General features: G+C 40.0%; 1 protein-coding gene across 2 annotated transcripts in view; it reads right to left on the bottom strand.

Moving 5' to 3' along the window:
* Nucleotides 1-22494, bottom strand: part of CDH8 (cadherin 8) — a 397301-nt gene that overhangs the window by 159151 nt on the left and 215656 nt on the right. For both annotated transcript variants that reach the window (XM_032325835.1, XM_032325833.1), the window contains exons 6-7: nucleotides 20560-20747; nucleotides 16916-17169 (exon numbers count right to left, since the gene is read on the bottom strand). In XM_032325835.1, the coding sequence (XP_032181726.1) occupies nucleotides 16916-17169; nucleotides 20560-20747 (442 nt within the window). The remainder of the gene's footprint in view (nucleotides 1-16915; nucleotides 17170-20559; nucleotides 20748-22494) is intronic.

Genomic DNA, 22494 nt, shown 5'->3' on the forward strand with positions numbered 1-22494 from the left:
AGCTGAGCATTAACTGCAGACACAAATTTCTAGAAGTGGAAATATACAAATAAGGACTATCACTCACATCCTTTAGTAGACTTAGGAAAGGCAGAAATTCATATGTGTCGCTAGAGAGATAGCCCAGAACCCTCTGTAAGGTTTATTGATACCTGTCTTTGCCTCTTTCAAAATATCTCCTACTCTATGTACTTCCATGGAGCAAAGACTCTGAGCTGATGAAATCGAAGGCTGTCCTTGGTTTTACAGCCCTCGGCTCATCCATGGGGAACCTTCTGCATGTGGTCTGAGTCATTCCTCTCCTTAAGGGCGTTCCTTCCATCTTCTCTAGGTACACATCTGCCAGACCTTCACTCTTTTAGGACAAGGAGAAATTTTTGATTCCTGTATCATAGTAGCACATTGGTTGGGTTTTGTATAGCAGTTACTCAACAATGGATTGTAGGAAGGATGTACAAATACTTATCAAGCGTGGATTTTACTAAAAGTGAAATATGGTGCTAAAGAGATACAAGGGAAAAGAATAATGGGGATAGGAAAAGAATAAAAAACTGAGAAAGAACGATTTTGGTTCATATTCTATCTATTGAAAAATTCAAAGCTTTCTAATTTATGTCTTCAGAGTCACAGAATCCGTACCTCTGGTATTGAAGTCTTCATTCTAATTTCTTTAAAATTTGTATGTTTTGGATTTGCTGTTTCTTTGCAGAATTACTTCAAGTGTGTTAGACAAAAGATCTCGTTTTGAGAAAAAGAGAATACACTTTGGAGACTCATCTTCCTGCCAGATTAAGAAGGAACTTCTTATTAACACAGTGGGAAATGGCATGTGAAAAAATGGGCTCCTTGGGTCATGATAACATCAATCCTAATGATGGAAATTTTGGAAATAGACATTCTCCATCTAGTACAATGAGTATGTTTTAGAAGCCCCATTCAAACTTTCTCATTTTATTCCAACAAATTCCCTGGTTTGCTTCAAGATTACTGTTTCACTAACCTACAGGAGTAGGTCTTAGAAGTAAATGGTAAAAACTTCGTCATCTTACTTTGTGAAATTAAGGCTACAGGTGCAAGAAAATTCCTACCTAGATGCACAGAGCCTTGTTTGGAAACTCATTTAATCTACTGTATTCTGACCATGAACACAAACTGATGTCACAGTTGACCCAAATAAGAGTAGCCTGCAGAGTTCAGAAGTAAATACAAGAAGATAATACTGGTGCAGTGACTAAGAAGAGCTCAAAATGGACCATGGATATCCCTGGGTTGAGAAATGGCATCCTCTTCTGCATTGCAGCTCCACGGATATTAAATAACCATTTTTAGTTGAGTTATACTTTTCTTCAATTAACAACAGCTCAACTACTTATATTTCATATCAACACTGCTATTGGTACAAATCCCCAGTGTGTGTTTGTATTTTGTGGTCCATATTCAAGTATTATATACACATATTCAACATATCTCCTACCTCTCTTTCCAATCCCACCCCAACACTACATACTGAGATCCTCTGTCCCCTGTTCGATTACTGCTTCTTGGTCTGTAACAATGTTAAGAACATTTTAAGGGGATGCCTGAGTGGCTCAATTGTTAAGGGTCTGCCTTCGGCTCAGGTCATGATCCCAGGGTCCTGGGTTTGAGTCCTACATCGGGCTCCTTGCTCAGCAGGAAACCAGATTCTCCCTGTGTCTCTCGCCCAGCTTATGCTCTCTCTCTGTCTTTCTCACTGACAAATAAATAAAGTCTTAAAAAGAAAAAAAAAAAAAAAAAAGGAATATTTCAAGGATTTTTAGAACAAACATCCCGAATCAGGGAGTCTTCCATTTTCATTGCCAGTGGCTTTGGGACAACAGGAGGAAACTGTATAGGATAAACTGGGGAGTATACATGAGCAGCTACACTGAAGACTTTAACCATCAGATCAAGATAAACTGATAACAGGTTTCCTAAGAAAAAGTTATCGTGGACTATACTCTTTCCACTGTAATATTTGTGAAACACCTGATGATTTTCCCAGGGAATGGCCCTTCTATTCCTAACTTCTCTGGGAAGCCACTTTATACAGCCAACCCTCAGTTTCTTCACCTAAAAATGAGAACAATAGAATTGCCTTCTCTTAAAGGTTAAAGTGAATCCCAAATTAGATAATGTGCTCTAAATTTCCTCACGGTTTTTAAAAGTGGTTTTACATTGAGTCTTTATCATTATTTCTAGAAGACATTCTGCCAAATATCTAGGTATTTTTAAACCACAACAAAATATTTCAAAGATTCTGGTGTTTGGTGTTCATAGGGAGAGAGACAGAATGTTACCATATTTCAACTTGCTGTTTTCACCTAAAGAGTGAAGCAGATTCACCCAACATAATCATGCTTAGGTACCTTTTACTTTATTTAGGATCAAATATAGAAAGTTCAGATTCTAAATCTGTCATTTTTTTAAAAAAAGATTTTATTTATTTATTTGACAGACAGAGATCACAAGTAGGCAGAGAGGCAGGCAGAGAGAGAGGAAGGGAAGCAGGCTCCCCGATGATCAGAGAGCCCAATGCGGGGCTCAATCCCAGGACCCTGGGATCATGACCTGAGCTGAAGGCAGAGGCTTTAACCCACTGAGCCACCCAGGTTCCTCAATCTCTCGGTTCTTATGAGATTCCATTTTCCAAGCATGTACTTTGTTTTGTCATTTGTTCCATTAATATCTTGAAAAACTAGAGACCTAAAGCGACAATCTCATGTGTAACATTCTGCAGCCAAAGAACCAAAAGAACAACAACAAAATAATTCTTTAGTGTAAATCTCAGATAAAATTTGATTCATGATTAATTCTTCAATATTTACATAATATCTTTGGAGAAATTCTAATTTTCTGAATCATCAAAATAATCATTCCTAACTGAAAATTCTAAATACGACATGATAGCAAAAATATGGGGGGAAAACTGAATGTAGTCTTGTACACTGTGAAGGGATTAAAAATAAAATTTTTATTATTTCTTTTAATTTCAATAAGGTTTTCATGGTTGGTTCCTTTAGGCAAGTGAGATGCTAACCATTTGAATACTCTCTTCTTTGGACACATTGGTGTGACTTCACTGTTGACAGTGAAAAGGGGCAGGCTCCGTAACGAAGTAATACTCACACTGCAGTAAGTAAGCCCGAATGTGCCTGGGAAAGAGTGAGGGGGATCAGAGAGGATACCAAAAGGATGTAGCATCTGTTTGGGGACAGGAAGAATGAGAATGCACAGGAGTTTTCCAAGTAGAACAGGTAAGGACAGCATCCCCAGCAGGACGAAAAAAAAAAAAAAAAGCATGTCGAAAATCTTGAGAGTTTATTTAGGAAAGCATAAAAATTAAAGGACTATACTGTTTTTCTGAAAATAAATAAATTGAAAAAACAAACAACAAAAAAAAAACAAACACAATGATGCAATTAAACACGCAAAAAAATTAAATAAATAAATAAAATAAATATTAAAAAAAATAAAGGTCTATACTAGTGTGGGGAGAGCTCAGGTCTGACAGATGAGCATTCGATCATTTCTTTCCCATCTTTCCCTTCCATCTCAGCTCTTAACTTTCTACCTTCATTCACTCCTTATTGAGTATTTCTTACGTGCAAGGCATGATGTTAGGTGCCAAGACAGGTATGGCCTTGGGCTCATGTCATATAGATGAAGTCTACAGGTGAAGAAAGGCAATGAAAATAAGTAAGTCTTTTCAAAGCTTACAGCGATGAAGACAAAAAGGGATGAGATATATAAAATATTACAAATTATTCATATCAAAAGCAGGAGAAAATATGAAAAGTCTGAGTTAGGAACATGTTCTCTGTGCTTAAAGACCTTAACAAAGGAGGGTGTAGTTGAAGTTCAAAATTTGACAGGGGAAGGACATCAGGGGATACAACACAAAGAGCCTTAGAAACTGAGTGGAGGGATTTTTTTCACCTATAGAAAATGGGGAGCCATTTGAAGAAATACAGCAGGAAAGTCATATGTTTTAAACCACACCTGAATTTCAGAGATCTTTCTGTGATGTAGAAACATGCTCTACATATTTGTTCTACATACAGGAGCCAATGTGGTTTTTATATATATACATATATATATGTATATATGTATATGTATGTGTGTGTGTGTGTGTGTGTGTACCACAATACAGTTACCAATGTGGTAACCACTAGCTACATGTAGCTGTTTAGCCCTTTGAAGTCTAGCTAGTAGAACAGAGCAACTGAAATCTGTATTTTGTTTAATTTAAATGAATTTTTTTCTCTATTCAAAGAGCCACATGTGACTAGTGTCTAATCTAGTGGACAGCACAGCTCTAAGTGGGTTAGAGATTAGCCTGGCACCTGTGTGGATATCAAGGGGCTGGTGGCAGGCAGATGGGACTTTCATGAGTGCACATATTACAGATGATGGTTTTGGAGTCTAGAAAGTAAAATAAACAAGATATAGTGATTATTTGGATGTGGGAAGTAAGGGAGATGGAGGAATATCGAAGAAATGCCCTTACAAACGGGTTCCAGCCTCTTCCTCTTCTCAGGGGAAATTGAAGAGTGAAGAATGTCCTTTAACATATAGACTATATGAAAGGATATTCAAAGTTGATGAGGCTACATTAAGAATAAAATAGAGATAGTATGAAGTTAAAAAAAAAAAAAGTCTGGACCATAGGAACATGCCTGGGGTTAAGATTAAGGTTAATATATTTAATATATTTATCACGGCCTTCCTAATTTTCAGCTTCTCTGCTAAACCCCATATATTAACTTCTTATTTAATCCTCCATATATATGACTTGAGGAACCCATATAAATTGTCCTGACTCTCAATGTCCGTGGTTGCAAAATGTAGATAATACACATTTTCCCCCCAATGATAAAGTTGACCATAGCATCTGACATTAAATGTCACATAGCTCTGAGGATAGTGGTATTTGACTAAATAGTTTCCAATTTTGGTCAAAATTGTTTACTGTAAAAAACGAAAGAATTGTTTATGGAAAACATGCACCCCCAAGGAATACTAAGAGTAGTGCGTAACTAGACCAAAACAGGTATTTTTTTCATGTCATCAAGTTATCTACGCAGTGAAAATTTCATTGGACATTTAGTAAATCTAGGCTCATTTAGTACATGCTAAAGACTTACACTAAACCCTAGCACTTAAGGGCTGGAAATGCATTTATACTGAAATACCTTGTTTACATATCTGATTTATAATACTACTAATACAAGCACATCATTCCAGTGGTCAAGCAGATGCAATTCTCTCTAGTGGGACAAAAGTATTTCTCATCAAAAGTACTCATCCCTAAACACAATGCCTGCCTACATGGTCTAACGTAGTCCTGTACACGTAAGCAAGTGCAAAGTCCACTATCATGTACCTGATGTTTAATAAAGGTGATCCAGACAGGTTTCCCCTTTCTCCAGTGAGCACATCTCCCATACTTCACCACCCTCTGGATCCTGCTCCCTTTCCATATCTGTTATCTCCAATTTCACACCCTTGGCTTTGGAAGGACATTTAGGTCTTCTGCTGTCTTCTGCAGTATTAAATATATTTCCCATAGCTGTGACCCATCTTAAGGACTTTCATAAATCTTATTTACTGTGGAGCCACACACCTCAGCAGACCATCCCCAAACTTGATTGGCATCCCGAGGCACATTTGGAAGACACTTCAACTTGAACGGTTTCACTCCCCAGCAAACTGGCTCCAGACACATAGCATAAAGCTAATAAACTTTTGATAGGTGGATAGAGATGGCATTTCTCCATTTTTAACACCTTCTCTTCTCAAATATGCAATATTATGTTTTCCTCTGTAACACAAAGTCAAATCTGATTGTCCTTTATCAACAGCAAGGTTGTATAATACCTTGTGTCAAATCAGAGAGTAGAAATATAAGGAGAAATAAAGGCTCGGTTGAAATGACTCCCATAAATATTTGAACATCAGATAAGGATGTCAATCTCCCTTTGTTGGGATGCAAAATAGAGGATTTATTTTGCCTTATGAGTATAACAATGTTAGATAACACTGCTCAGCCTACACAAGCATCTTTGTTTCTCTCGGAATATAAACATTACTATCAAATTTTATTCCCTAGAGGAGACAAAGACTTCACCAATCAGAAAAAAAACACAAAGACAAACAAAAAACCACAGAAACTTTTAAAGGCAAGATCAGAATTTTCCTTTTATTTTTCGCTATTTTTATGACTCTAGATCACTTGTTTTAAAATATTTTATAACAAAGCCTCTGCCTTTGGCTCAGGTCATGGTCTCAGGGGTCCTGAGATAGAGCTCCGCATCGGGCTCTGTGCTTAGCAGGGAGCCTGCTTCCCCCTCTCTCTCTGCCTGCCTCTCTGCCTACTTGTGATCTCGGTCTGTCAAATAAATAAATAAAATCTTTAAAAGGGGGGGCACCTGCATGGCTCAATGGGTTAAAATATTTTGTAACATATTTTATAAATTCATGCAGCCTCATGGTTTTGGATAACTACGGCCATACTACACGGAGAGCATTTCAGCACTCCCATCTGGCCCTTCGGTGTCTGTATGTCAAAATGCAGAACAAGTATCTACTTGCCTAAAGGAAGATACTGTAGTGTGGTGCCAACACGGGTTTGGGAACTACATGGCTAGCATGATGAATTTAGTCAAATTACTTCCCTAATAAAGAGGCTCGGAGCTCTGATCCATGACTGACATGAAGACACGCTGTGCAGATCTTCCTTTGAGGAAGGATGCCTGAGCTGTGTGCGGAAGGGTCAGCAGGAAGCCCTCAGCTATGCACTCCTTCCAATCTGAGAGTCTATGCTCCAGAGTTTATCTGGAGATTAAGCAAGCAGAGGGATAAAGGTCCTTTTGGCCTGAGGCAGGACTCCTCTGATGACCAACATTCATTCCTGAGAGACCCACTGGGTTGGGCCAAGCTTTTGCAGGAACTGTATGCTGTTAGACGTCTCCCCCTGCTCATCCTGCTTTTTGTCCCCTTCCATTTATGGGGGCTGATCCCTAACAAACACCCTGTACTTCAGACTCGCATCTACTCCCAGGGAAAACAGCCTGTAACAATTTGGTAAGTGCGATAGAATACGTAATAGAATATGTAATCCATACAGTTACTGTCATGAAGTTTAAATGAGATAATCTGTGCAGGGCACTATATTAAAATACTAAATAGGTGGGGTGCCTGGGTGGCTCAGTGGGTTAAGCCTCTGCCTTCGGCTCAGGTCATGATCCCAGGGTCCTGGGATCGAGCCCTGCATCGGGCTCTCTGCTTAGTAGGGAGCCTGCCTGCCCCCTCTCTCTCTGCCTGCCTCTCTGCCTATTTGTGATCTCTCTCTCTCTGTCAAATAAATAAATAAAATCTTAAAATAAAATAAAACAAAATACCAAATAGGCACGAATGAAAATCCAGAGATTATTTCCAGTATCACTAGTTGAATAGCGAGTCTCACAACAGAGGATACATGTCCGAGTGTGTGGAACATACTACATACAGCAGGCCTCCTCCAAGTGAATTTCTACTTCATGCCATTTTATATTTTTAGATACAGAAATACTGCTACTCAGAGAATTTACCAAGACCTCAAAATGCAGAGACCAGGGTTTGGCTAAGGCAGTCACCAGCCTGTATTCTAGAAACCCTGTATTATTGTAGTCATCAATGAGGTCTGGAGAATGGAGGGAAAAAATGGTGTTTTATAATCAACTCACGCAAGAAACAAGTAAATTCCTCACTTCAAGCAGGTAAAGCATCACGGCATTTTTCAGGATGCCCGTTCATAGCCTGTAGGGTAGTTAGGAGGATGGGCCCCAAAGCTACACGAAACAAAACCAGACTTTTCTGGCAGACTCAACGTAAGTATATTCTGCCGTGGGTCCCATGAGGACCAATGTCCCAGGGGCTCTCGGGAAAGCTTGGGAGAAGTCGCTTCCATCACATACAGCTGGAATGTCATCCAGAGAATTTCTTTGACTGCTGCAGATTTAAAAAATGTTGATTATTATTATTTTTTAATCTGTAGGTAGTTTCTGACACAACATAAGATTCCGGAATGATATGGGAGCTAGCTATTCAAATTACAGATGAATATCCAGACCCCAATCCATCTAGGGTAGCGGTTGGCAAATGTTTTTGTCAAGCAAATATTTTAGGCTCAGCAGGCCGTACACCCCCTGTCACTGCTACTCGACTCTGCCATTATAGGACATAAAAAGAATGAGGATGGTTGTGTTCCAATAAAACTCCATTTAAAGAAAGGTGGTAGGCCAGGTTTGGCACACAGGCTATATAGTTTAATGGCCCCCGGCCTAAGTAATAGAGTCAAAGTATTCGCCAAAGCCATGAGTCTCCCTTAAGCGGGTCCTACAGAAGGAAAAAAAAAAAAAAAGGAGGGGGGGTGGTAGACTCATACAGTAACAAAAGAGCTGCATATCCTGTTCAACATAGAGGAATAAGGTTTGCAATCCTTGCAATGCTCAACACGTTCTCATCTAGAGCACCGACCAGCACGGAGCTCGAGGGTCCTCCCTTACAATCCAGACGCTCTGCAAAACCACACAAAGTTCCAAGATGGAACGCGCCGCTTACGTTTTCTCTTTCTTATAAAGTGCGACACGCTTTAGCCAATTAACATTCCTGTGAAGTCCTAGTGCAAAGAAACTGCGGTTCGACTTGACATGGCCACAGTATCTTTAATCCCCCAATCGTGTCCCTGCGAACACAGGGAGACGCTGCTCTTGGAGAAAGGCAGTGTGTATCTGTTTTTCAAAGTTAACAGGCATAAATGCACTTTTATGATATAAAAAATATTTTTGCTAAACATTGGTTTGCAGCCTCTATATGGAAAATTTATAGGAAGATGCAATTTGGAGCCAACTGCAAGTGAAGATGCTGTTTAGAGCCACTTATAATGAAATAAACCCCTTAGTTATGAATCAGTTATTATATTTCACTGAACTCCAACTGTTTCTTTCTTACTGCTTAATTTAATTCTAGCTTTTGTTATTATGCCTAAAGAAACCATTTTAACATTTTCTCGCATGCACTTTTAGTATCAAAAATTCCATCTACAAGTTTTCAGCTTTTTGCCTCTAATTGCTCTACTGGTTGTTCTAACTGCTTTAATAAATAATATTATCTGGTTCTGCTAGTCCCAGGATTCTAAGGTCCCTGCATCACATATTATTTATTATTCCTCTAAGGAGAAAAAGGAGCCCTTTCCTACCCAACGCATTTCTTTAGAAAAACAGAGAAAGAGAGGATGAGAGAAAAAAATTATATACACACAGTCCCCTCTCCAAATTAATATTTGGTCTCTACACTGTGGGGTATTTCCACCTTAGCATCATTGGGTATCTATGGTTTGGTTGCTTCTGTTCAAATTCATTATGAAACTAGGAAACTTCTCCCTCGGTGTGACCCTCAAGTTCCATAATCTATCTTTATTTATCATTTTTAGAGAGCACGTATCTAATTAGATAAATGTGAAGAGCTTGGGTTTTCCATGGCTATGCAGCATCCTCCCTACTGTACAATAAGGTCCATGAGGGCAGAGGCTTTGTCTTTACAGAAATTCCCTAGGAAAACCCGAGTTATGCTGATACTAGTTGTACAACAAAATAAATAAATCCTTTAGCACACACGCACACATGAAAAAATAATGAATAAATAGCTATCCGACTGAATGGATGATTTCACAGATGCATTAACTACTGGTGGTTGAATTAGCAAGTACAGTGAGTTTTTTGGAACAATGACTTGAAGACTTGGTGCCTCTGAACTGGGAGACAAACTTGTATCTGCCTAAAAATGTGCAGAACCTAAGTGACCAAGTTTTAAGGATTTTTTAAAAGGACTCCGTCGGTGCACCAGATCTTTGCACACTGGTGGTGAGAATGCAAAGAAGTGCAGCGCCTGTGGAAAACAGTATGGGAGTTCCTACGAAATTATTTAAAATCAAATCACCATAGGACCCAGCAATCTTCCTTCTGGGTATTTATCCAAAACAATAGAAACCAGGATTTGAAGATAGATTAGCACTCCTATGTTCACTGTAACACTCTGTACATCAGCCAAGATGTGGAAGCAATGTAATTGACCGTCGACAGATGCATGAATAAGGAAAATGTGGCCTATAGATAGAATGAACTACGATTCAGCCTTAAAAAGAAGGAATTTCTAGGGCGCCTGGGTGGCTCAGTGGGTTAAGCCGCTACCTTCAGCTCAGGTCATGATCTCAGGGTCCTGGGATCGAGGCCCGCATCGGGCTCTCTGCTCAGCAGGGAGTCTGCTTCCCTCTCTCTCTCTCTGCCTGCCTCTCCATCTACTTGTGATTTCTCTCTGTCAAATAAATAAATAAAATATTTAAAAAAAAAAAAAAAAGAAGGAATTTCTATGCTGCACCACAACAGATATGAACCTGGAGAGCATCATGGTAAGTGAAATAAGCCAGTCACAGATGGACAAGTACCACATGATTCTACATACAGGAGATAATCTCAAATAGTCAAATTCGTAAAAGCACAGAACAGTGGTTGCCAGGGGCTGGGGGCAGGGGGAAATGGGGAGTCGCTAATCATTGGGTGTAAAGTTTCAGTTACACAGATGGATTAAGTTCTAGAGAGCTACTGTACGGCTCTGTGCCTAGAGTTAATGACAGATATTATAGTATGCACCTAAAAATCTGTTAAAGAATAGAGCTGGTGTCAAGTGTTCTTATCACCAAAAAATAATGCGAATGATAAGTACAATTAAATTAAAACAGACAAAAACTAAGTCCTAACCAAATACAGGAGTTACCAGAAGACGGAGGAGTCGATCAATACACAGTCTACACTCTAAATTAATGTGAGGTTCTCAACAGTGTGGAATATTCCCACTTTTGCATCGCTGGACATCAGGAACGTAAGGAGAGTGTTGTCAGGAAAAGAGCTCATTAACAGCAAGCCAGGTAACTGCAGTGAATTGTAAAAATGCCCGAGTTCAAATAGGAAGAAGAAAATACAATCTCTTATGTTGAGTGGGCGCTTACATTCAGGAGAGGAATTAGGACAACAGAGCATTGTGGCTACCATGGTCATGTGTCCGTCTACTCTGCCTGCTGAATAGCCATCGCCCCCACTTTTATTTTAAGCAGCTCATGCTCTGAAAGAAATAGGAAGCAACTGCCTAAAAACAACCATCACATATCATCTCAACACCATGGTAACACCAAATACACACTTGAAATAAATGTATTAAAAGGGGAAAAAAATGAGCCACAGCAGGTTAACAGGAAGGCAATGGATGATATTTTAACACTTAGGTTATGCTGAAAATTTTTACCTTATCGATAAACAGTTAACTGCATATAAAAGCATTTCAAAGTGTCTGTCACAAAGGATGGGCTCAGTAAACATGAATTGTCCTCAGCCCACCCCTCATGCAAAATGCCAGAACAAGCAAAGCATGCATAGATACGGTAGCAATGGTCAGAAGAAATTTAGGTTTAAATCCTGGCCCCGCACCCCCTACTCTATGACCACACACAGGGAACTCAACCTTTTAGAGCCTCAGCTCTTTCTCTGGAAACTAAAATCATACAGACTACTTCACTGCAGTCTTTATGAGAAATAAGTGAAATGATACATAATAGGAACTTAGCACAATGTCTGATCTGATTTATGCTATTGTTAGAAGATTCTTTCTTCTTTTACCTCCTTAATCACAATTGGGTTTACAGCCAATAGCAACAAAACCCATACAAAGGGGTTGGACTGTGGAGCCAGGAGCATTCGCATCCATGCTCTGGTGAATTCCACAGACCTGGGATATTTTCTTTTCTTGTGGGTATGCATCCCAAATGGAATGAGGCCATTTAGAAAATGAGTAGTTTATGATTTCAATTAAAACTGGTCCTGCTGGGGTGTCTGGGTGGCTCAGTGGGTTAAAGTCTCTGCCTTTGGGTCAGGTCATGATCTCAGGGTCCTGGGATCGAGCCTCACATCGGGCTCTCTGCTCAGCAGGGAGACTGCTTCCCTCTCTCTGCCTGCCTCTCCGCCTACTTGTGATCTGTCAAATAAATAAATAAATAAATAAATAAATAAATAAATAAATAAAATCTTTTTTAAAAACCCCAAAACTGGTCCTGCTAAGCTGTTCCAACAAGCAGAGACATAGCTGACGTCCCTGAGAACACAGGGAAAGAAAGTGTGGCAGAGGGACAGCAGATAAGACATTGTGCCGTCAGAAAAACCTAGGTACGCATCACAGTTCCACTCTTGACTCTTTGTGTGCTACCCAGCAACTTAAGTTTTTTATCCATAGATTCCTCATCTGCTAAGTTGAGGAAATTAGTATGTTAACCTACAGGAGAGGAGTTAGGGAATGAAATGAGTACATTCAGCACACTTGCTGCATCCTGACCAGTCACTAGGAACAATATTCACAACAGCAGCAGGGGTAGATTACACCAACTGAGGCTAAATAAACTGTTTTAGCCAGTAACTGTTACAGGAAAAACAGATAATGCTACATAGTCAGCAACCTTTAGGAGAAGAATCTCTGTTAAAATAAGCACTGGAGGGGTGCCTGGGTGGCTCGGTGGGTTAAGCCGCTGCCTTCGGCTCAGGTCATGATCTCGGGGTCCTGGGATCGAGCCCCACATTGGGCTCTCTGCTCAGCGGGGAGCCTGCTTCCTCCTCTCTCTCTGCCTGCCTCTCTGCCTACTTGTGATCTCTCTCTCTGTCAAATAAATAAATAAAATCTTTTTTAAAAATAAAAAAAAATTAAAAAAATAAGCACTGGATTTTTCATTTGCATTTACAATATACATAGATGGCGGTTTTATTAAATGGCAATGCTAATAGCTACTCCATTTTTTAATTTGATAATTTATTTATTTCATTAACCCTGTGAGGGACATGATATTATCCCAAAATACAGAAGAAGAGACCGAGTCTCAGAGAAGTCCAGAGACCAGCTACTGGAGGAAGTAGCAATGAAAGGATTCAAATTTTAGTCTACATAAGTTCAAAGCATAACATCTTTTAAATACTTTACCCCACATTATTCGATGTTACTGAGATACATAAAGCATTGAAAAGAAGTAGCAAAGGTTTTTTTAAAGATTTTTTTTTTTTTTTTATTTGACAGAGATCACAAGTAGTCAGAGAGGCAGGCAGAGAGAGGGAAGGAGGCTCTCCCCTGAGCAGAGAGCCCGATGCGGGGCTCTATCCCAGGACCCTGGGATCATGACCTGAGCTGAAGTAGAGGCTTAACTCACTGAGCCACCCAGGCACCCCAAAAAGTAGCAAATGTTTGATTAATGTTCCTGGAAGGGAGAAGGTGAGACTCCCTATGTCATTGTCTATTTTCTCCTGGAAGGAAATATACACAAAGATAAATGTACAGATGGAGGTATAGGTACAGTTATAGGTATAGATATAGGTTTAAGTATAAGAATTTTAAAATGCATGCTATTTGGAAATAGCTCGACGATATGCTCTCAAAAGTTGAGCCTTAGGGGAAGTTGATCAACGAATAAAGGACTGGATATTTTAACACAGCAAATGCCAAAATAAATGCCTATTTCTTGCTGGATGGCAAAGTGAACATCCCCCTGAAAGATGGGTGCATTCTTGTCAGCATACGACATACAACAGTTCTAAAGAGACAATAATGCACAGCTATTTGTTCCTCGGTAATTCCCTGAATATCTGTGTCCTTTAGTTCTGTTTAAAAAGGTTAAATGGCTCTAAATCTGTCTGCTAGACTCATAAGGAACCATGCATTGCTCTGGCTAGTCAGGAAATTTAATTTTCTACTCAAATTAACCAATTGTGCAAAGAAAGACGAAAGCTGCTCTCTATAACCCAAAGAAGTGGGGTTGTGGGAGGGGTCGGGGGGTGGGCAACAAATGCAGAAAAGCAGAACAGGCGCTGAAACACGCAGTTCATGATTCTTACGTTCTCATCCCATGAAGCCAATCCCCCTGCATTCAGACCTCTGTGGGACTTGCCTTCCGAGTGGCATGCACATCAGAACCCTATAATGAAATGCTTTGAAACAGTATTCACCCCTTCTTTGGGGGCGACCACAGATGCCAAGGAACGAGTGCTTGCTTTTAATCTATCAGAGGCACAGACATGTCCGTGTCATCAGATGCTATTTTATCTATCCACCTCTCCTGGTAACACAGTCTTAAATCCCCTTTAGGTTTGCCTGAAAACAAAACGTTCCTAAGCTGGGCAGTAGTTGCTAAGCAGCTTCAAGATTCCTCTCCAGCCTTTCAAAGCAGTGGTAAGAATTTGGGGCGCCTGGGTGGCTCTGTCAGGTGAGTGTCCGACTCTTGATTTTGGCTCAGGTCATGATCTCAGGGACTTGAGATGGAACCCTTCATCAGGCTCCCAGCTGGGCATGGAGCATACTTAAGATTCTCTCTCTCCCTCTGCCCCTCCCCACCTCCCTTTCTAAAAAAATAAACTAATTTCAAAGCAGTAGTAATAACAAAAATAACAACAGTAATAATAACAACAATTAATGACAAAGACAATCATCACTGGATTCCCTGGGTACTGGAAACAGTGTCAGTAAATCTCCATGTTTGCATCAGTAAATGGATAGATAACAAAACGTGCAAAATTATGTCAGCAATCAAAAACCTGGATTTTTAACCAGTTCTGTAAGTCCAGTTTGCCATCACTAGGGAATGACAAGTTCCTGAGTTCTCATCTCTAGCTGATTTAGACCATGTCCCTGCATTGGAAGTCTGTTTCCAGGGCCACTATGGATACCATGTTTGGAGTATATGTGAGATTACCCCAATATCTGAAGCCTCCCCCCCCACCCCAGCAAGCGCCCCTAGCTTGGCATATTCCTGAACCCGTCTTGTGTCCCTTGCTGAAAAGAGTAAAACTCTTGTCAAATCCACTGTTAAAACTGGCCCTGTCATTCCACTGAACCCATCTTACTCACTGCCTTTGTTCTGTCTCATGCTTGGAGATGCGAGGAAAGTGGCAATTGTTCCTGTCTGTGTTCTTTCAGAGAAAACGCAGTAACATAAAACAGGACAGATTCATTATTCAACAGATATCATTGCCCGTATTTATAGATCAGCATTTCAATCTAGAGCCATTTCATAACCTCAACATGTAGTCAGAAAAGGGATGACCGTGTCCATCTCGTTTTCTGGATACTTACTGACCTTGTCTTCAACACTTGGCTCTTTAACAGACAGAGTTCTCTTGGGAAAATATGGGCATTCTGTGTGGCTAAGGCTTGCTGAACCTCTTTAGAACTGAGAATGGACAACTGACCATTTTTCAAAACCCTTAAGTGAGATTTTTATCTTCTTAGAGATTGTGCTCCTTTGAGGGAAACTTTTTTTTCCCCAAGATTTTAATTTATTTATTTGGCAGACAGAGATCACAAGTAGGTAGAGAGGCAGGCAGAGAGAGAGAGGGGGAAGCAGACTCCCTGCTGAGCAGAGAGCCCAATGCGGGGCTGGATCCTAGGACCCTGAGATCATGACCTGAGCTGAAGGCAGAGGCTTAACCCACTGAGTCACCCAGGTGCCCCGAGGGAAACTTTTTTTTTTTTTTTTGTATCCTTTTGGGATATACTTAACATTATCCTGGGGTTTGAAGTGGCTTGTATTAAAACCAGTTTTTCTGGATCTGAAAAGAACCATTTTTTGCCCTAACTAAAATTACCAGGGGCACTGCCTGTTCTGTGGGTTTCACTTCCTGTCTCACAGTTTCAGCACCCTTATGAGTAATGGGAATTTAGTACATAAAAAGGAAGTGAATAAACAGAACTTCCAGAAAGTTCACATGGCCGGAGTTTCCTTGATTAGAGTATCCGGTATATCCCTTCAATACATTGGGATGAACTGACAACTAATTCACAAATGAAGAATGGATACTTCTTCAAAACTATATTCCTCCCTCTCTCTCTCTGTCTCTCTCTCTCTCTCCTGACAAGCATTTCTAAGACAATATTTGAAATCCACACTCAAACACATCATTAGCCAACACTTCACCCTTGGAGACCAGTGTACAGGTTATAGATTTTCGTGTTCTTTCAGAAGAAAGCTATTTAGCTTGAGCACCTGTACTGTCATTTGGATGACTGGCACAAGAGAAAAGATGTACACAGTTCAAAGGAAGGGAAAAAAAAAACAAAAAACAAAAAGAAAAACAGAGCTGAGCCTCACTTCTAAAAAAGGCAGAAAAACTTTAATAAAGGATTATTTCATCTTGGGAAAAAAAATCTGAGCCAGGAAAGTATAAACAAAAGGATTTTTTTTTTAATGGCAGAGAAAGACTTTGTCTAAAAGGTACCAATCCAGATATGCTGACCTATCAGAAATGTCCATGAAGTGATAAGAAAATAATTTCGAAGTCAAACACCAAACACAGAAATAAAACAGAGGCCTCTTAATGCACTGAGACAATCGCCTCATGGCCCTAAAATTCTTATATATAATTCACTTAACTCTCAACAAAGAAAGAAGACAAACCAGCAATACTTGCCCAATGCTAGGGAAAAATACCCAAATACACAATCAAGCAGAGAAAGTATAAAAGATTCACTCAGATGCACTGCAAAACGTATGCAATTTTGCATTTTTTATGAGTTCTCTGAAAGCTGCAATAACTTCGTTCACCTTGATATTCCTGGCTCTGGGTACTATACGTAGCTTGGGGTGGGCATGAGTGAACAGGCGTCCCTATGCACATAGGCACGCACATACGCACTCACACACACGGTGTTCACCAGAATTCCTCTGTCCTGTGAGCATAGTACCAAAGACAACCACACAGAATGTACACATAACTGCACTAAGTACTGATGTGCTTGTCCTTTAATGCCGCCTGTAAGCCTTTTAAAAAAGAAATACCTGATAGGACTGGCGGTGATATCGGGGTCACGAGCAGTCACTTGCCCAATCACGGAGTTCAGAGCAGCATTTTCATGAACTTCAAGGAGGTACGTAGGCGAAGAGAAGACAGGAGGTTCGTCAGCATCCTCAACAACGATTTTGACTGTTGCCGTGTCTTTAAAGGGCCCCCTGCCGCTGAAACGTGGGTCAATATGGACATTGGCTGCCTCTACCTTCAGAGTATAGGATTTTTTGGTCTCAAAGTCCAGAGGCTGTTAAGAAATGACAAAGATGAATGTTTCCCACTAATGACCACAGCAGCAAGAACAAATGAGTCTAATGCTGATAGATGATAGTTATGTGCATTTAAGCCCATTTGTGGGCCTTAATGGGATCACTCTCCATTCCCTCAGACTCAACTTGTAAATTTTACAGGCATTTATTGATATCTGTTTATTCTACAAGCTCAGTGAATCTAATCTCCTATTGTTTTGTTTTGTTTTGCTCATTTCACTTGGAATTCACAAAATATTCACAGTCATGAATTGTGCCATCAAAATTTCACTTCAGAGTCATAATAAAATTTTACTAGTGGTGGTATGACCCGCATACCAATCAGCCCGTTAATCGGGCCTCTGCTGGTAGGAGATAAGGCGGCATCGAACACAATCTCTATCTGGGAAGAATATTTTATCATTTCTGCAACAGTGTGTGAAATGTAAAGAACTAGAAATAATCATTGTTTAGTCCAAGGAGACATTATAAAGCATAATTTAGCACTAATCCCAACAACGAGTGTTTTCTTATTTCACTTCCAAAAGCACCGCTGCTCTACTGATCATGGGGCTGAGCTGAGGTTGATTAGTTTTTAGGGTATTCTTAGAAGGTCTCTATTGTAAGTTCTGGGCTATGAAGTAGGTGAGCATATAAGGGAATATGTACGCAGATGCATGTTTCTCTGTGTTTATATTTAGAAGAAGGAAGGGTGAAAGCAGTATATATAGATAACTAGGTCTGGCTGTGCCTCCACCAACCACTTGAAAGCCATTTGGAATTACTTCATTGCACCATTACTGACAATATTTCTGACATATTAATACGTCATTCCTTAAGAGCCCCTGAGACTCTAGCTAATGATCTAGGTAAAGAGAGGTAGAGAGAAGAAAGCAGGTCCCCTGAACACTCAGAAGCCCATCCGTATCAGAATCCTTACAGTGTAATTCTTGGCAACTCCTAATATGTCAGCTTTCAAGAATAAACGTCTGTCAAGGTTCAGAGAGACAATTCAGGTGTGCGCTGCAAATCTTCATAAGAAACAGAACTTTAAATCTGCAATGCAGATTTAAAAAAAAATAAACTGCAAGACAAGCTGGCATTAGTGGATTCTTCCAGAACCCCCGTACAAGCTTAAATATGTATTCTTTTCTCAAAATTTGGGGTTGATTTTTCTACTTGAATTCAGTTCTAATGGGACTTGGCTTTTGGGGGAAATGTTTTCTAGTAAACAAGGCAGATATTCACTCTCCTGTCTATTCTGAAATTACCAGGCACATGCACCTATGAATAGAGGATTCAACATCAGCATTTTCTTAATTTGCCAATCACCCCTGCTGTAACAATTTTGTAATTTCGAATTCTTCACAAACACTGTTAAGTATAGCAGATTATGTTCTGTGTACGTCTTAGCTCCACATAATAACAATGTATACAAACACATCCTGGTGTCCTTGGGATTTTATAAGACAAAAAAAGAAGATCCATGAATTGTAGAAATATGACTCCCTACACATTGTTCTCTACAGTAAAATACATGGTTTTCTTGGTGTCAAAATGTGTAGAATATAGCGCCATGTTTATGAATAACAGTGAATAAAACTACAACACACGGCTAATTGCTTCAGTTTATAAAAGCACCTTATGGTAGCAAAGGATGGCAGTTAATAATAACAATAAAAATGACATTAGGAATCATTAGCCAAGGAAAATGTGGCTCTGGGTTATTCAATAATTGACTCAAGTATAATTATACTGTACTCTATTTTAAACATGAGTTTTTAAATACTTTGTAACTCTTAACCTAAACTCAAGCCAGGTAGAAAGCTTGTGTTGCTCTACACAGAGTTAAAATAAATGCAGCCATTTTTTTCCCCTCAAAATTAATTTAAACAATTGATTTTGTATATAAAAGCTTATCCAGAAAACTCCAGGTTCCCATTGTCACCATGTCTCCAAGGGGGGATTCTGAGGACATGAGCACTGGAAGCAGATTCCTATGTCACATGACAGAGAGAATTAGACAGTAAGCTTGGAATCACATGAATGTAATGCTGAGCAAAACGGACAAAGAACTGTTGGCTCCCAACAGTGTGCTCGGCCATCTATCTTCTTATTCATGAGCCAACATATTTAACTGAAATTAATTTGTACTATTTTGTGAAAAAGACATGAAGAACAATATTGAAAAAAAAATACTCATGATGAGGACAAAAGGGTATTTTCCATGCAAATGCCAATGCCCACAAAACAATGAAATGCATTCTACAATTTTTTATGAATGCAAATGTCATGATGATAGATAAATACGGGAAATACTGTACAAAATTTTTTCACATCTATCACAAAAGAAATGGCTGCTGGCAAAAGTAGATGCAAATCGCGGTACATTATCTGTACTATTCACGGAGATAGTTCTTTCTCCAATGGTAGTTCCACTCGCAGGAGCAAAGCAAAGATGAGCTTCCTTTACCATAATGTTTGGACTTTTGATGCATAGTGTTGAATACCCAAAGAGAGCAGGGTTGGCTCCACCTTTCTAGTGCTGGAGCTGACCAGAATGACTAAGGTGGACTGCTTTGTCTATCTTTGAGTTCTCCTGAAAGCAGAGTCTGCAATAAAGACTCAGGGATCTGCAATATATTTTGTGGAAATATTCCATGAAACTGAAGTGCAGAAATGGGCAGAGCTCTACAGAGAAGGATTAAAAGCCACGGAACTTGCCAACTCTGTGGCCAACTGAATCTTCTTCCTACTGGGAATCCTCTTAAGAACCATAGAAAATATGCCTCAGAATAATGTCTCCAAAGAATAAGAATTGCTGGGCACCGTGGTGGCTCAGTTGGTAAAGCGCCTGCCTTCACCTCAGGTCATGATCTCAGGGTCCTGAGATCGAGCCCCACATTGGGCTCTCTATTCAGTGGGGAGTCTGCTTCTCCCACTCCCTCTGCCCCTCCCCACTGCTTGTGCTCTCTGTCTCTCTTGCTCACGTTCTCTCTCAAATAAATAAATAAATAAAATCTTTAAAAAAAATAAAACGAATAAGAAGTGCCTACCAATCTACATCCTTCATGGCTTGAGGTTTACCTTCTGAGTGTTGACTTCCCCTTTGTGACTGGAGTGCTCTAGAAAGGAGCTGAACAAATTCCTTCAGCTTAGGGAAGACCACGGGGGCATCTATGAGAGAGATATGATGGGGCATACACGAAGCTACCTACACCATGGCGACTGGCTGGCATGGCTTTAGCTGAAACAGGAAGTGGGGCCAAGGATATGAGGTGCAAAAAGGGCTCTACTTTTTCACAGATAAGGGGTTCACCCAACTCCTATAAACTTCAAAACTCGAGTTTCAAAGAGTTGTCTGGAAGATGAACAAACCCTGAGCTTACCTTTCTTAGTCTTATAATGCCATCCTGGGCCTGGGCATCAGAAGTGATTTCAAAGAGTGCTGTTCCGTCTCCATCGATGATGTCATAGGACGACTGCGCATTTTCACCAATATCCTGATCATTGGCCTTCACCCTCCCTATGGCAGTGCCAAGAACCACATCTTCTGGTACTGAGAAGTGATACAGACCTTAGAAAAAAGAGAGAAACACTGAGCATGGCACCAATTCCATTCATTTAGTAACCCATTTAGCAAATATTTATTGGGTACTTTCTTTGTGCTAAGCACACCTATAGAAATTAGGAACACAGTGATGGAAGACAAAAGTATCCCTTTTGCTGCAAAATGCGCAATCCTTTCCATGAGTCAGAGACAAAGAGATACCAGAAGAAGAAGTGATCTCTTTTCGAGACTCTTCTGAGATATGAAATGTACTCAACCATATGTTGACCAAATGTATATTTAGAGCAGAGTTATATCAGGATATTAGTGAGTCTACGTCAGTGTTCCTTCTAATTTGCTGTATAATCACACAGGCTGCCCGTGGGGATACTCATTGTTGCCCAACATAAAATATGAAGCTAATTTCAGCACAGAAAGATGCAATGTGTAACACACTGAAAGTCACTTTTGAAGTTACCTTTATATTTACAGACTTGTAGACCATTTTTGATAAAATCCAATTACTAAACTTCTGCTGTGCCCTGCAGCAAGCTGTTCAGACACATAAAACAGCCCTCCTGTTACTAAAGTCCTCATTGCTCTGAAGACCAGAAATCCTTACCTCCAAAACTCTCTAGGCAAAATACAATTACAGTGTACGTTCATTCTCCCATGGGGCCAGTAAAATGTGTCTAATTAGTGGTATTCGTCCCATTTTTACTCAAATCGCTTTAGTTGGTGTATTGGTCTCCCTCAGTTCATTGGCGGAGGGGAGCAACCATAACCCCTGGTCATTACCACTTTTGTACACACCTGCCCTACATCTAACTGCCAACTCCCGCATTTCTTTGCCTGAGGCTTTCCTCTGGCCTTCAGAACCCATTTTACCCACTGCCTGTCAGGCCAGAACTACCAGAAAATTAATGCCCTCGCGGAAGCGGCCCTCAAAGACTCGCACCACTTACGATATAAAATCCCAGGCTCCTCCCCTCTCTGGTAGGGTAACATCAAGCTATTTCTTCTGCTTTATTTACAGTGTTTCAGAGCTTCCTGGATAAAGCTCCAGACCCGCACAGTCATAGCTGGCTTGATAATGTACTTCCTGCCTCTCTAACCTCTCTCACACATCCTCACTCATCTACTGGTGATTCCTGGGATCATCTCCAAGACAAACTACTTAATAATCAAATTCTTGTCTCAGTGCCTGTTTCTGGGGAACCCAAACTCAAGACAACCCGGAAGTTTTAGTCCCATTACAACCAAAACAAAGAGGAAAAAGATAAATATTCGATGAGCTATAAACCAAAAGGAAAAATTAAATCTGGAGAACATTACCTAATTCTAGTCAGAACTCAGTCACTGAGTCCCTTGGACAAACAATCTAACTAGATTATTTCAGAGGATGCGTAAGGTTTTCCTCGGCAGTAACACACTTTTATTGAATGATGAGATAAAAGTGTCTCTTAGAATCATGAAATCATGGGACTGGGGAACAAAAATGTTTTCCAAATAGTTTCACCGTAAGGTCGCACTGAAAATCTACACGTTGAATACCAAGTCTCCCAATTCTTTCATAATTGGTATAATGATTCTATTTTCTTTGAACTTTATATAGCAGGTAAGGTTTGAGATGGTTCCTCTAGGTATGTTTATTAAGTAAATAAGCCAGCAAGGAGCTTCACCTGGTTGCGGGTCCTACATCAGGGCGCCTTGGGAAGCCAAGCAAACGAAACGTTTATCCATTCCTATTCTGTTCACTCATCATCTCTATCAG

This window comes from Mustela erminea, chromosome 19, assembly GCF_009829155.1.
Source record: "Mustela erminea isolate mMusErm1 chromosome 19, mMusErm1.Pri, whole genome shotgun sequence".
In the NCBI taxonomy this organism is placed as follows: domain Eukaryota; kingdom Metazoa; phylum Chordata; class Mammalia; order Carnivora; family Mustelidae; genus Mustela; species Mustela erminea.